The 12,309-nt window shown below is 50.6% G+C and overlaps 1 protein-coding gene across 3 annotated transcripts in view; it reads left to right on the top strand.

Annotated features, from left to right (window-relative positions):
• TSPAN11 (tetraspanin 11) overlaps nt 1–12,309 on the top strand; it is a 220,117-nt gene that overhangs the window by 101,717 nt on the left and 106,091 nt on the right. For all 3 annotated transcript variants that reach the window (XM_074935592.1, XM_074935605.1, XM_074935598.1), the window contains 2 exons: nt 202–306; nt 940–1,098. In XM_074935592.1, coding sequence (XP_074791693.1) covers nt 202–306; nt 940–1,098 — 264 coding nt within the window. The remainder of the gene's footprint in view (nt 1–201; nt 307–939; nt 1,099–12,309) is intronic.

Here is a 12,309-nt window from a genome sequence, read left to right as displayed (position 1 = left end):
ATATATATATATATCGGGCCTGATTCCAGCGTCACACCAGTTTTACACCAGTGTAACTCCACTGACACTGGGGACTTATTCCTGATTTACACTGAAATAAGAAAGATCTGAATCATGCCTTGGAGGGATCTAAAACCTAAAGCAAATATGCACATTTCCTTCTAGAATGTATTCATTATGACTTTTCTCATTGGTGTACAGCTAAGCCAGGTGCTGAAACAGCACCTGACCCGGACCCTGACTGAGAATTATGCTCTTCCTGGGAAAACACACATCACACATTCCGTCGATCGCCTGCAGCAAGACGTAAGGAAACCTTCTGTTGCTCACACTGCTGCTGCCTAACTGTTTGTCCCAGCTCATGTTCCATTTAATATTACTAGTTGCTGGAAATCTCATGAGATGGCCTGAGCTGGAAATCTCATGAGATGGCCTGAGCTTGGTTCTAATTCCCAGACCACAGAAGTTCAGGCAAACCTCTGAAAGAAGCTTATCTGAAAGTCTGAGTCTTCAGATAAGCTACCCTTACTGTTCTCAAAGTGGAGATGCAAAAACAGAGGTGACTCCAAATCAGTGATTACGTCTGTAAATTTGACTGAATTGGCTTTTGCAACAGTTACGGTCGCTGGGCCTGATTCTGATTTCATTTACACTGGTATCAATAAGGAGTAACTGCTGGAGCCGGTAGAGTTTAACTGTTGTAAAACCAGTGTGAGATCAGAATCGGGCCCCACGATTGAGTGTGCGCCCCCAGAGAGTGATCACTGACATGGCCAGAGACAAAACTGAGTGGCTAACACATCCATCCCCTTGGCGTATCTACAAACTGATAAGGGATGTACGTTTTAATTGATAAGTGGCTCAACGTTACTTGGTTGTCTTCTCATGAGGATAATGTCATGCCATCCACTGAATGTCGGCATTTCCTTTCCATTGCAGTTCAAGTGCTGTGGCAGCAATAGCTCTGATGATTGGCAGCACAGTATCTATATCCTGTCCGTAGAGTCCAGTGGCCGAGTGGTACCAGATAGCTGCTGTAAAACAGTCACCTTCAAATGTGGCAAGAGGGATCATCCATCTAACATTTACAAGGTGGAGGTAAAATGTCATTTTGTCAGTCTGGGTTTTTTCCTACTGTTTGTTGAACAAAGAATAAATAACGTTATCTTGCAGAAAAATGAAGGGATGGAAACGGACGGAAGTATCAGTAATAATTGCACTTTTATGATGACGTGTAGTGGTCTGTGATCACTCAGTCCTTAAGGTGCCTGCAAGAGTTCTGCTGTATTTTATGTCTGGTTCCGATGGCCTGTGTGTAACCATAAGACCTTCCCAGTGCCCAGCCCAGACTCTGTTGAACCCAGCCCTTAAAGGCACAGTCCTCAATGGTACATTTTCCCCTTCCAAACCAAAACTTAATAACTAGAACACTTAAAAAGCAACATTAACACAACACACAAATACTTTTAACCAACCTAATAGCTAAACTGCTAAACTTGCTCCGTTAGATTTTGAGGTGCTCGGCACAGTCACTTGAACCTACACAGCTCCCCTATAACATCAGCACTACTGCTGTCAGAAGGTGGCAGGTTGTTCCAAGTCCTGGGACTCTGTGGTCTCAACCTGCTGGGGTTGTTGCCTGTCTGAGACCCTCTTGATTCAAATGTCAGGCTCTGTGCCTCTTATCTCCCTCCCTTCTGGGATTTGAAGAAGGCATCACTTATTCCTCCGTAGGATGTGTCCGAATGGGGTGATGACCTCATACAACCATGGGGCTACCTCTCAAGACACCACTGCTGTGTGGGACTCTTGTTTCCGTCATAGATATTCACAGCATCATTTTCATGAAGTGTCAGCTCCGGGTACCCCAAATCATATTGGTTTTTTGTTGTTGTTGTTTTGCCTTATTGGTCTCTTTATATATCTGCAAGTCCCCAGTGACTCAGACATCAGTTTCTAACAGTGCAGGCATTCTTGTTTTAGTTGGACACTTGGTGCCATTCTGTAATTTAACAGTGCTTAACATGGATCAAAGTCTGACTCTTCATCATTTTTCAGTAAAGCACTTCATTATTGTGACACCATTTTTCACCAACTCATTAGATGGGGGTTAATGGGGACTAATAGTTACATGTCTAAATTTGTACTTCACAGCTTAAACTCATGCCCACTAAACTGTGGCCCTTTACCAGGTGTACCATGTCTAGCATAAATGTGCATGTCAAATCTAATCACCTATTTAGCTGTAGTATTTTCTAGTAAAGCCATCTCAGGGAACTGAGAATAATAGTCTAGGACAAGTACATATCTTTTCTGCAGCCAACATAAACAAGTCTGTGCCTACTTAGCTCCACTGAACTTTTGTCAAATGCTGTAGGGAGTACTTGTGGCACCTTAGAGACTAACAAATTTATTTGAGCATAAGCTTTTCGTGAGCTACAGCTGAGCTTATGCTCAAATAAATTTGTTAGTCTCTAAGGTGCCACAGATACTCCTTTTCTTTTTGCAGATATAGACTAACACGGCTGCTACTCTGAAAGCTGTAGGGAGTGTCTGCAACCAGCAAATCTCTCCCAGTCAATTTTCAAATACTACCTTTATAGCTGAAAAAATAATCTCTATTCTCTGGGGAGGTGTTTGCCAGGCCCCTCTTGGTAACGGCTATAAGTGGTTTATGGTCAGTTTCAGCTAACATTAGTTTCCCATAAATAAAGCCATGAAACTTTTTACAGCTATGGACTAAGGCCTAAGCCTCCTTCTCTATTTGGGCATCTTGACACTCTGTTTTTGGTAGCGCCTGTGATGCTTATGCCACTTGTCTTCAGTTTTGATCATACTGTTGTAAGACAACCACAACAATACCCCCCTTGGAGGTGTCTGTGGACAGCTCACTTTTGCGCTTACTCTTACTCAGGACTGGGGCCTCTTTAATTAACGCCTTCAGTTTCTCAAATTCTTCATTAAGAGTTGCATCCCATGTCCTTCGGACAGTTCCTCTCCTAGGTTGCTGTCTTGCACAACCAGATTAGGCATATATTTCTCTACACAGTTCACCAGTCCAAGGAATCTTTGTAGCCCTTCCTTTTCTGCTGGGGCAGGCATGTAGGAGATGATGGCCTCTGCCTGTATACCTTGCTGTGTTAACTTCTCTCCCAAGTATGTTATTTATGTTACATGGAATTTATATTTCTTCTTCGAGTGCTTGCTCATGTCGATTCCGTTGCAGGTGTGCGTGTGCCCACATGCACGGTAGTCAGAGACTTTTACCTTAGTGATATCCATAGGGATGACCGTGGAGCCCCCTGGAGTGTCGCGCCCTCAGTTCTTTCTTACCGTCCGTGGTGGTTAGTCAGAGCATCTCTCTCCCTTGCTTCACAAGTGCTTAGCGGTTCTTCTCACCTCGTTAAGAGTTCTTCAGCCTTAGGGTTTTGTAAATATAAATAAAGAATACGGAAGCTGGACTTCAGAAAAGCAGACTTTGACTCCCTCAGGGAACTGATGGGCAGGATCCCCTGGGAGAATAACATGAGGGGGAAAGGAGTCCAAGAGAGCTGGCTGTATTTCAAAGAATCCTTATTGAGGTTGCAGGAACAGACCATCCTGATGTGTAGAAAGAATAGTAAATATGTCAGGCGACCAGCTTGGCTTAACAGTGAAATCCTTGCTGATCTTAAACACAAAAAAGAAGCTTACAAGAAGTGGAAGATTGGACAAATGACCAGGGAGGAGTATAAAAATATTGCTCAAGCATGCAGGAGTGAAATCCGGAAGGCCAAATCACACTTGGAGTTGCAGCTAGCAATGGATCTTAAGAGTAACAAGAAGGGTTTCTTCAGGTATGTTAGCAACAAGAAGGTCAAGGAAAGTGTGGGCCCCTTACTGAATGGGGGAGGCAAACTAGTGACAGAGGATGTGGAAAAAGCTAATGTACTCAATGCTTTTTTTGCCTCTGTCTTCACAAACAAGGTCAGCTCCCAGACTACTGCACTGGGCAGCACAGCATGGGGAGGAGGGGACCAGCTCTCTGTGGAGAAAGAAGTGGTTCAGGACTATTTAGAAAAGCTGGACGAGCACAAATCCATGGGGCCGGATGCACTGCATACAAGGGTGCTAAAGGTGGATGTGATTGCAGAGCTATTGGCCATTATCTTTGAAAACTCATGACAATTGGGGGAGGTCCCGGATGACTGGAAGAAGGCTAATGTAGTTCCCATCTTTAAAAAAGGGAAGGAGGAGGATCCAGGGAAGTACAGGCCAGTCAGCCTCACCTGAGTCCCTGGAAAAATCATGGAGCAGGTCTTTAAGGAATCAATTCTGAAGCACTTAGAGGAGAGGAAAGTGATCAGGAACAGTCAGCATGGATTCACCAAGAGCAAGTCATGCCTGACTAATATAATTGCCTTCTATGACGAGATAATGGGTTCTGTGGATGAGGGGAAAGCAGTGGACGTGTTGTTCCTTGACTTTAGCAAAGCTTTTGACACAGTCTCCCACAGTATTCTTGCCAATAAGTTAAAGAAGTATGGGCTGGATGAATGGACGATAAGGTGGATAGAAAGCTGGCTAGGTTGTCGGGCTCAACGGGTAGCAATCAATGGCTCCATGTCTAGTTGGCAGCCGGTATCAAGTGGGGTGCCCCAAGGGTCAGTCCTGGGGCCGGTTTTGTTCAATATCTTCATTAATGATCTGGAGGATGGTGTGGATTGCACCCTCAGCAAGTTTGCAGATGACACTAAACTGGGAGGAGAGGTAGATACGCTGCAGGGTAGGGATAGGATACAGAGGGACCTAGACAAATTAGAGGATTGGGACAAAAGAAATCTGATGAGGTTTAACAAGGACAAGTGCAGAGTCCTGCACTTAGGATGGAAGAATCCCATGCACCGCTACAGACTAGGGACCGAATGGCTAGGCAGCAGTTCTGCAGAAAAGGACCTAGGGGTTACAGTGGACGAGAAGCTGGATATGAGTCAACAGTGTGCCCTTGTTGCCAACAAGGCTAACAGCATTTTAGACTGTATAGGTAGGAGCATTGCCAGCAGATCGAGGGACGTGATCGTTCCCCCCTATTCGGCATTGGTGAGGCCTCATCTGGAGTATTGTGTCCAGTTTTGGGCCCCACACTACAAGAAGGATGTGGAAAAATTGGAAAGAGTCCAGCAGAGAGCAACAAAAATGATTAGGGGGCTGGAACACATGACTTATGAGGAGAGGCTGAGGGGACTGGGATTATTTAGTCTGCAGAAGAGAAGAATGAGGGGGGATTTGATAGCTGCTTTCAACTACCGGAAAGCGGGTTTCGAAGAGGATGGATCTAGATTGTTCTCAGTGGCAGCAGATGACAGAACAAGGAGTAATGGTCTCAAATTGCAGTTGGGGAGGTTTAGGTTGGATATTAGGAAAAACATTTCCACTAGGAGGGTGGTTAAGCACTGGAATGGGTTACCTAGGGAGGTGGTGGAATCTCCTTCCTTAGAGGTTTTTAAGGTCAGGCTTGACAAAGCCCTGCTGGGATGATTTAGTTGAGGATTTGTCCTGCTTTGAGCAGGGGGTTGGACTAGATGACCTCCTGAGGTCCTGTCCAACCCTGATATTCTATGAAATAGTTTTAATTGTTTCTTTGTGGTTAGTTGATAGTTAGAGTTCCTCGTGCAGGGGTGGGCAAACTTTTTGGCCTGAGGGCCACATCGGGGTATGGAAATTGTATGGCGGGCCATGAATGCTCACAAAATTGGGGGTAGGAGTGCAGCAGGGGGTGAGGGCTCCGGCTCGTGGTGCAGGCTCTGGGGTGGGGCCAGAAATGAGGAGTTCGGGGTGCAGGAGGGGGCTTCGGGTTGGGATGCGGAGAGGTGAGGGCTCTGGGGATGAGGGTTTTGGGGTGCAGGAGGGGGCTCCACGCTGAAACTGAGGGGTTCAGAGTGGGGAGAGGGATCAGGGCTGGGGGCAGAGGGTTGGGGCACGGGGTGGGGTGGGCTCGGGGTGTAGGCTCCAGGCAGCGCTTACCAGAAGCAGCTCCCAGAAGCATGTCCACCCTCCAGCTGCGAGGTGTGGCCAGGCAGCTGTGTGCGCCGCCCAGTCCGGAGGTACCGCCTCTGCAGCTCCCATTGGCAGGGAACCGGGTACTACGTAGGAGCTGGAGGGGGGGGTCATGCCGGCTGCTTCCTGGGAGCCTCGTGGAGCAGGTCAAGCCCCCAACCCCGCTCCTCAGCGGGAGCTGAGGATCGGATTAAATGGTCTGATGGGCCAGATGTGGCCCACGGGCCGTAGTTTGCCCACCTCTGTCCTAGTGGGACTTTGCCCCAGGCGGGTGATGCCCCAGTCCCCTGGGTTCAAACCTTGCACGGACTATAGCAGGCCTATGCCTGTTAGTGATCCCCACCGCGGCTGTCTCAAGTGCTCGGGTGAATCGCACATCAAGGAGAAGTGCCATATTTCTAAGAACTTTCGGCCACAAGCTCAGAAAGAAGCATGATATTAAACTCCAAGCTCTTCTTGTGGAGTCAGCCCTTTGCCTGGCATCCGAGCCCTCCCGCCAGGAGTCAGCGAGTACCTCGGCGTTGGTGTGTAGTGCACCCCCGGCAACAGACTCCGCCCGGCACCGTTCGAATTTCCTGGTGCCTAAGAAGGAGGCCCGGAAGTACGGCTCACTGGTACGAGGCAAAAAGGCCCAAGGGCCTTCGGGCAAGGGACTGGCTCGGCCACCTGGCCTTCCTGGAGCCGCGAGGGCACACCTTTCCGGCGGAAACTCTGAGCCCCTTGAAAATTCCATCACTGACTCAAGCGGTTTGGGACCCAAGCCCCCATTGGCACCGGCGCCTTCCCAGGCCTCCCTGCTTGAAGGGAGCAGAGACCTCCGCTGGTATTGGCTGCGCAGCTGGGGCAACAGGAAGCGGCAAAGACTCCCCAGGATGGCAAGCCAGCTGCTGCGGTCTCGGGGGGAGTTGCAGAGCGCAGTCGATCCTATGAGGCGAAACAGCTTCTCTCCCCTGCTGCTCAAATCCCCGGAGCTGCTGAGATCATGGTCACTGCTACCTCGACGAGGTTCACCTAGAGACCGGCTTCGGTCTCCGTAGTACCGCCGCTCGTCTTCCTACATTGTATCCCCATTCCCTATCGCCTGCCACGTGAGAACGATCCCCATCCAGGCCCCAGTCTCCTACACGTCACTACTGTTCGCATCGGTACCATCACCGATTGTCTCACTCCGGTCACCGGTCCCCGACAGCAACTGTCAGCAGATGCACCCAGGTGTCAATGGCTCCTCCATGGTCGCCAGAAGGGGATTCCTCTGGCTTAGAGGCCTGGTTTAGCCCCTCACCTAGATCCCACCGGCATGACTGGGGTCCCAACATTGCATCAGCCCCAACATGGCAGCCGTGGCACCAGGGACAGTGGCCAGCCCAGTGGCCTTATTGGAGCTTGTGGGGAATGCCAGCGATGGCTATGCCCCCTTCCCAGCGATCATCAGCAGCTGCCTTGGTGAAACAACAGATGGCACCAGCGTCCCACATGGTGCCAGCAGCATGGGCGGCACTGGTGATCCCAATGGCACTGGGCTTGGTGCATGCCGATCGCTTGAAGGCTGGGGTGGAGTACCCACCCCGAAACCTCCCTCCCCTTGGGGGGAGGAAGCCACGGATCCCCATCCAGTAACCCTAGCATCCTCTTCATCTCCAGACGAGGCAGTGGCAGGACTTCGAGGGCTAGCCCTCCCGATGACTTTAAGGAGCATTAGACTCTGCTCCGGAGAGTGGCGGACAATCTGGGCTTAGAGGTAGAGGAGGTGGCCGAGCAGACGGACTCATTGTTCAATGTCCTCTCTGCTTCCACCCTGGCCCGCCTCGCCTTGCCAGTCCACAAAGGGGTCTTAAAGATTGCCAAGGCCCTTTGGCAAACCCCCTCGTCCATCCCTCACACTTCCAAAAGGGTGGAGGAAAAAATACTTTGTCCCGGCTAAAGGGTTCAAGCTTTTATACACCCACCCACCCCCAGGCTCATTGGTCGTCTCCGCAGCCAATGAAAAGGACAAAACAGCTCCATACCTCCTCCACTCCCAAGAATAAAGAGGCCAAAAGCCTGGATCTCTTTGGGAGAAAGATGTATTCAACTGCCAGCCTACAGTTCCAGGTGGCAAACCAGTGCTCTCCTGGGAAGGTACAACTTTAATTTGTGGGATACCCTCCGCAAGTTCCAGGAGTCCCTCCCAAAAGGGTTGGCCCAGGAGTTTGGCACCCTGGTTGAGGTCGGCACAGCGGCAGCCAGGTGCTCCCTGCAAATGGCCTGAGATGCGGCAGATTCCACGGCTCGGGTAGTCGCGTAGGCGGTGGTGATGAGGTGTAGCTCGTGGCTACAAACGGCAGGCCTCTCGCAGGAGCTGCAGACTTCAGTCCAAGACCTCAGGGTTGGTCTCTTCTCTGAGCAGACAGACACCACACCACCTTTCGTTCGCTGGGCATACATACGCCGCAGCCTGCTTGGAAGCCCTTCTGGCCGCCCCCGCCGCCAAGACCTTGGCAGCCCCGCCACGGTTCTGTAAGAAGAAGGGACAGTAGCTTCAGCCAGCGTCACCCCTATTCTGACCATTCACCTGCACAGCCTGGGCCCTCTAAACACCCTGGGGGTCAGACCCATTCTGGACCTGCGTCGCCTCAACAAGTCTCTCAAGAAGATGAGGCTCCGCATGGTTTCCCTGGCTTCCATCATCCCTTCCCTGGATCTGGGAGACTGGTACACTGCTCTCGACCTGAAGGACGCATATTTCCATGTTTCCATATTCCCAGGACACAGGCATTTCCTCCGTTTTATAGTGGTAGGACGGCATTTCCAGTTCACGGTGCTCCCTTTTGGCATATCGTCAGCCCCAAGGGTGTTCACCAAGTGCATGGTGCCAGTAGCAGCTTATCTTAGGCGGTGTGGGGTCCACCTGTTCCCGTATCTCGACGACTGGCTCATGAAAGTCAGGCCTCCGGAGTGGGTGCAAAGAAACTTCAGTCTGGTTTGCTCCACCTTTCTCAGCCTGTGCCTGTTGATAAACGTGGAGAAGTCCACGTTAACACCAGTGCAACACATAGAGTTTATAGGGATAGTTCTCAACTCTATGCAAGCTAAGGCTTTCCTTCCAGAAGCACGGTTTCAGGCCAGGGCAGACTTAATCTCCCACATCAGGGCCCACCACGGCCCATACATGCCTGTGACTGGGCCAGATGGCTGCATGTACAGCTATGATCAGCCATGCCCCGCTCCATATGAGGCCCCTGCAAACGTGGCTGGCCTCAGTTTACATTCCCAGCAGGCACCCCCTGGACCGAGTGGTCACGGTGCCGAGCCATGTCCTACAGTCTTCGGACTGGAGGCAGGACCTCGAACTGATGCTGCGAGAGGTTCCCTTCGTGACCCCGTCCCCTTTGCTCACCCTGGTCTCGGAAGCGTTGGATATAGGGTGGAGGGCCCACCTGGGTGAGCTCAACACCCAAAGGCCTTGGCTGCAACATGACCTACCCCTGCACATCAAGTCAGGGAACTCAGAAAGGTTCACCTGGCTTGCCAGGCTTTCTTACCCCATCTGAAGGACAAGGTGGTGCAGGTCCTGACGGTCAATACATCCGCAATGTATTACATCAACAGGCAGGGCGGTGCCGGGTCCTCGGCCCTTTGTCAGGATGCTCTCAGCTTCTGGGACTTCTTTGTACAGCACATCATCTTCCTGGTAGCGACCCTTCTGCCTGGAACTAGGAACGTCCTGGCAGATCGCCTCAGCAGGTCCTTCTCGTCTCGCCACGAGTGGTCGCTCCATCCAGAAGTGGCCACTCTAATCTTCCGCCGGTGGGGGACTCCCTAGGCGGACCTGTTCACGTCTTGGAAGAACAGGAAGTGCCACATGTTCTGCTCTCCACTGAGCAGGCGCCTTCTTGATTCCGTGGTTGGGAGCGTTGATGTACGCCTTTCTGCTGGTGCCGTTAATCTACAGGGTCCTGCTCAAGGTGAAGCAAGACAACGTGATGATCATCCTTGTTGCCCCAGAGTGGCCTTGGCAACCCTGGTTTGGCATACTGCTGAGCCTGTCAGCAGCCACCCCACTGCAGCTGCCTCTTCGACCAGGTCTGCTGTCCTAGAACCACGGCATCCTGCTGCACCCAAACCTCACGGCACTGCACATGACAGCCTGGCTGCTGCGTGGCTGAGCGGGGAGAAGCAGTAGTGCTCCTGGTGTCCAGTGAGTTCTGCTGGGCATGAGAAAACCCTCCACCAGGGCTACCTATGTGGCGAAGTGGAAATGCTTCACATGTTGGGCCTCGGATCAGTTCATTTATGCAGAGGAGGCCTCGCTGCAGGACGTCCTGGACTATCTCCACCTCAAGCTCCAGGACTTGTTGTTGGTTTTGGTCAAAGTTCACCTGGCAGCCATTTCCACGTTCCACCCTCTATTTCAAGGCAGGTCGGTCTGCGCCCATCCCATGACGGCACGGTTCCTGAAAGGGCTGAAGCACCTTTATCCGCATGTCAGGGACCCGGTCCCACCTTGGAACCTCAATCTCATGCTGTCAAAGCTTATGGGCCCTCCCTTTGAGGCTTGGCGTCCTGCTCCCTTTTGCTTTGCTCCTGGAAGGGCGCCTTCTTGGTCACTATAACTTTGGCCCGTCGGGTGTCTGAGATCAAGATGCTCAGGTCAGAGCCCCCTTATACGGCCTTCTATAAGGACAAGGTCCAACTGAATCCTCACCCGGCCTTTCTGCCCAAGGTCATTTCCCAATTCCACATGGGCCAAGATATTTACTTACCAGTCCTATGTCTGAAACCTCATGCAATGGATGAGGAGCGCAGGCTGCATACCCTGGATGTCAGGTGGGCACTGGCCTTCTACATTGATAGAACAAAGCTGTTCCATAAGTCAACGCAGTTGTTCGTGGCTGTTGCTGACAGGATGAAAGGTTGCACGGTGTCAGCCCAGAGACTCCCGTCCTGAATCACAGCCTGCATCCACTACTGCTACGAGCTGGCGAAGGTGCCCCCTCCAGCAGTCATGACGGCTTACTCAACTAGGGTGCAACCTTCCTTGGCAGCCTTCCGCACTCAAGTGCTGATCCAAGAAATTTGTCGGACTGTGACCTGGTCGTCTGTCCACACGTTCGCTTCACATTATGCGCTGACCCAGCAGGCTTGAGATGATGCTGGTTTCGGCAGAGCAGTGCTCCAGTCTGCAAAGCTGTGTACTCCGAGCCCACCTCAGAGGATTCTGCTTGTGAGTCACCTAGAATGGAAGTGACATGAGCAAGCACTGGAAGAAGAAAAAATGGTTACCTACCTTTCATAACTGTTGTTCTCCGAGATGTGTTGCTCATGTCCATTCCATTACCTGCCCTCCTGCCCCTTTGTCGGAGTTGTCGGCAAGAAGGAACTGAGAGGACGCCGGGACGGCGGCATCTGACATACCACGCCATGACTGCGGCACTCCCTAAGGCAAAAGTCTCCGATGACTGCACACGTGGGGGCACACACACCTACAATGGAATGGACATGAGCAACACATCTCAAAAGAACAACAGTTACAAAAGGTAGGTAACTGTTTTTTTGGTTTGTTTAGCTTTAGGCCAGCCGCTCTGGTTCTTTCCAAAACTGCTGAGGGCCTCTGGTCATGTTCTTCTGCTGTTTTTCCCCAGATCAAAATATTATCTATGTAAACCTCTAGACCATCAAAATCGTGCTATATTTTCCAGTGAAACACTTTGGATGCTGAACACAACCCAAATAGCAGTCTGTAGAAACAATGTCTCCCCAACCAGGTGCTGATAGTGCACAAATGTGCTGTTTTTCTAAGGGCACTTGCCAGAATCCTGCTGATATGTCAAGCAATGAAAAATATTTGGCAGCAGCCGTGTCTTCCAAAAATTCTCCCCTTGTAGGTAGAGGGGAAAATTCCCTTTTCATGTAATTATTTAATTCTTTTGGGTTTGTACATAAGTGAAGGTTTGTTGTTGTTTTTTCTACAGTGACTAATGAGTATACCCCTGTTGGTTCCTCTACTTGTTCTATGATTCCCAGAGCAACGAACCAATCCAGCTCCTATTTTAACCTCTGCCCTGAGGCAAGGGAAACTTTCCTAGGGATGTGAATTGTTGGATAGTTGGGCTTTTTCAGGTTTATTCTGTACTCTGCTGAGAGCTTCTCTGTCCTCTGGAAGACCTCCTCAAACTCTTCCTCAATTGTTTTGTTTCTCTATCTCTCAGAGTGCTCCCTCTTGAAGAGACCAAGCATTTGACATGCTTTTAACTCAGTAACAGGCGCTCTTTTCCCTGGTATTATTACAAACTG

Source organism: Natator depressus, chromosome 1, assembly GCF_965152275.1.
Source record: "Natator depressus isolate rNatDep1 chromosome 1, rNatDep2.hap1, whole genome shotgun sequence".
Taxonomy (NCBI): domain Eukaryota; kingdom Metazoa; phylum Chordata; order Testudines; family Cheloniidae; genus Natator; species Natator depressus.
The sequence above is the reverse complement of the archived record's forward strand: the minus strand, read 5'-3'. Positions and strand labels throughout refer to the sequence as shown.